At 43.2% G+C, this 3,621-nt stretch overlaps 1 protein-coding gene across 1 annotated transcript in view; it reads left to right on the forward strand.

The window, feature by feature from the left end:
• The first annotated feature begins 20 nt into the window (after positions 1–20).
• ERICH6 (glutamate rich 6) overlaps positions 21–3,621 on the forward strand; it is a 45,504-nt gene continuing 41,903 nt past the window's right edge. The window contains exons 1-2 of the mRNA XM_045295001.1: positions 21–315; positions 1,077–1,134. Of these exons, the coding sequence (XP_045150936.1) occupies positions 21–315; positions 1,077–1,134 (353 nt within the window). The remainder of the gene's footprint in view (positions 316–1,076; positions 1,135–3,621) is intronic.

The following is a 3,621-nucleotide window of genomic DNA, read 5'->3' on the forward strand; positions in this document are numbered from 1 at the left end:
CCGTGACGGTCGCAGCGGCCATGGCCATGGCCAAAGAGGTGGAAGTGAAGGAGAAACCGGCCGCGGACGTGGCTCGGAAAGAGGTGGAGGCCCGGAATCAGAAACCGCCCGAGGCCCCCGCGACCTGGGACTACGAATACCTGCTGAAGCTCTTGGACCAGGAGGAGGGAGAGGACGCGCAGGCCCCCATCCCGCGCATAACTAGCGTGATCAGCCGGAGCCTGAGCCCGAGCCCGGAACAGCTCAGCCCGTCAGTGAGCCAAACGTGGAGCAACCTGTCGAACTCCCCCCAGATCTCCATCGCATCCCAGAAAAGTACCTGTCCCTCGTGCTCATTAGACACCACAGCCCCTGGGGGAGCTGGTCCCCAGCCAGCCTTAGCCTAACCCGTGTCTGCTTTCTAAATATATGTACCCAGTGGTCGTCACTACCACACACACGCAGACAACTTTGACCACTCTTGGCGATCTCTCACCCTGGCTCTTGGGTCACAGGCACCAAGCTGGCCGCTAACTTGTGCTGGCTCATAATTTAGGTTCTAGGAGAAACACTTCCTAAGACTGGAAACTTGGTGCCATATGGAGCGCACACTTGTATTTTAACTCGTGTGTATCCATGTAATTGCCTCTCTTTTCACGTAAACATACACAAGAGCACTTGCATCTCTCCAGAGGAGTATCGGAGTGCTCTGGAACTGAAAAACACACACACTCACTCACTAGTTTTTGAAAGGCGCTTGCTTTTGTATTTAATTTTTAGCGTCCTGTCCTGAAGCTAATCTGGTCACTTCCTCAAAACCAGAGGCAGAGCACTTATTTAGAATAAGTAGATTCCTCAGCCTTCGCTACTGACATTTTAGACCACCTAACTGTTTGTGGGCCGTCGTGTGTAACAGAGTTTAACAGCATCATGTAGCCATAGCTCTACCTCTGCTGGTAGCAGCACTATCCCCCTGTCCCCCTCTCCGCCCCCCCCCCCAGGCCATCAAAAATGTGCCCAGTCATCACTAAATGTTGAGGATGGTTGAGAACCATCTGATTTAATGAGTCCTAAGGTTTTACATGTTTTTTTAACAGGCGTTCCTAAAATATTTCAGACATTTAGGAAAGACATGTCTGAACTGAACTTAGAAAGGTAAGAAGATGCGTTTTTACTTTTCATACGGTGGTGGATAATGTTCAGCTTTTGAATAAGCGTCGGGAACTAGAATAAAATAAGCCAGGCTATTTATAACTGACTTAGTCAAAACGATTTTGCTTTTCCAAGTCCACGCTCTGTGGGAGACACTGGGAAGGAGTCCAGTGATTAGCTAGCTGTAGAGATGACAAAGGGGTCCCGTTCATGTGCACAGAGAGTAGCCAAAAGGAAGGCTGGCAATTCAGGTATACTCAGGTACTACGGAAGAAAGGCCTGACGAAAAACAGTCAGTGCAAATGCCCGGATCACAGTTCTACTGTGAGGAGAAATGGCATGCACAAAGACCAGCAAGTATTTTTAATAGTAAATGCTCCGAAAGTCTAGGCCATTGGCTAACTACGCCTAAGAGCATCGTCATGGTCACCTACCATGAAGGGCAGTGGAAGGCATAGGCCTTGCCCCCTGATTACTGTTACCGTTATTAGTCTTTAAGGCCATTAACTATAATAGGGAGATACCAGAGAAATCGGGCCTTTATAAAGCTTTGAAGTTTCACACCAAACTTCAGTCCTGACTTCCATTATTATTCACATAAGCTTTGCCCTTATAAGCAAATTTTGAATTCTTAAAAATAAGGAGAATTAGTCTGTCTCACCTCTGTATATATACTTTTTTGTATTTTTACTTTTAATTCAACTTGTGGTAAAAGAGAGTATAGAAACCTAGTTGTTGTTTTTAATTAAGCAATGACTTCTGAGGATGTCTGCTGAGCCAGGTAAATTCGAGAGAGAGAGACCGGCATATAAGCTTATGGTGACTGTGGGGGGATTCCACTGTGTGATCTTGGTAGGTTTCCTCAAAGGACACAGGACGGTCACAGGGACGTCTTAGAAGAGCTTTCCGGAGAACGGAAAACTGTATCACTGAGGCAAAGTCAGGAAAGTTGAACTGAGGAATTTGTTTTCGTCACAGTGATGCGCCTGCTCATTCATTCTTCCAGGGTAACAAGGGCTGCCTTAGATGAATTTCATTGGGAAATGACCCCATCTACCCTACAGCCTTGCTCTTGCCCCTACAGAATACTTTTTGTTTCTAAAGCTCAAATAACATTGAAAAGAAACGTGATCTGAGTCCCTCAAAGATTCCAAAGCTAGCATTTTTGATATGAAAATGAAAAAGTAAAATTCTTCAGAGAAGGATTGGTGATGGAAATACCACTTCCAGAACTGTATAGATCTAGATGGCAGATATGTGGAGAAATAAAGGCTTCACATTTCTATATTTTTCAAATAAAATTTTCTATGATTTTGTAGCAAAACTTTCACTTCCATTCATATATCAAGTTGTATTATTTTGCCAACTTTAATGATATTATGTTCTGTAAATATTCTTAAAGGAGCCCTGGTGGTATAGCCATTTACACATTTGGCTGCTAACCGCAAGGGCAGAAGTTCAAACCCATCCCCAGCTCTACAGGAGAAAGATGATGTCTCAGGTGCCTACCAAGATGTACAGCCTCAGAAAGCCACAAGGCAGCTGTGCTCTCTGCTCTAGTCGCTAAAGTTGATCTGCTCTGAGCGGTGAGCACTCCACCGAAGTCTTGGATACAGGCTGACTGTACAGCGTGAAGGTCAATAAGCACTACTCCACAAATCATGCTGATGATTATTTACTAGAAAACCAGAGGAACTAATGCGGGGGTTTAAGTGGGGAGAAAATGTTTTGAGAATGAAGTACAAATGCGCTTTACACGATTGATGTGTGTATGGATTGTGCTAAGAGTTGTATGAGCCCCTAATAAAATGTTTAAAAATAATAATAAATTTTTTTTAAAAAAGAAAGAAAACCAACAATGTGATTGGACCCACAGACAATAAAATATCCTATGTCTGTAAGTCTTGGTTCATGGAAAGTGACTGTTTCGACTTTGTTTAGTTTTTAGTTAACTTCAGTTTTTCTGGGTTGGGCTCACAGCAATAATTTCTTGATTCCCCTAGATTTTATTCCTTTTCCTTATGCTAGAGAAACTCATCAGGTCCTCCAATAGATTCTAACTGATCTGATAGAGGGTTTCCCAGGCTGTGAATCTTTATGGGAACTGGTAGCCTCATCTTTCTCCCACAAAACTGCTGGTGGTTTTGAACTACCAACCGTAATTGCCGTTATCAGTTCAATGCTTAGCTGATAGCACCACGAGAGATCCTTTAGAGTTCACAGGAAGTCAAACTTGAGTTGCTGTCTCTGAAAATTTCTTCACGTGGCTTGTGTATTTGCTATGAGCTTTGAGTAAAGAACTGCTTTAAAAATATTTTCCCTCAAAAAAAATTTTTTTTTCTCTCACAGTTCTGAAAGACATTGCTTCAAGGCCTCCTTTACCCAGTATTAGTGTTCACTTTGATCCTCAAACTCTCCCCATACTTTTTTTTCTGAACATTATCAGCATACTATTATTTAATAATCTTTTTTTTAATCGTTTTATTAGGG

Source organism: Echinops telfairi, unplaced genomic scaffold (assembly GCF_000313985.2).
Source record: "Echinops telfairi isolate 266 unplaced genomic scaffold, ASM31398v2 ScPeMD7_4225;HRSCAF=4972, whole genome shotgun sequence".
In the NCBI taxonomy this organism is placed as follows: Eukaryota; Metazoa; Chordata; class Mammalia; order Afrosoricida; family Tenrecidae; genus Echinops; species Echinops telfairi.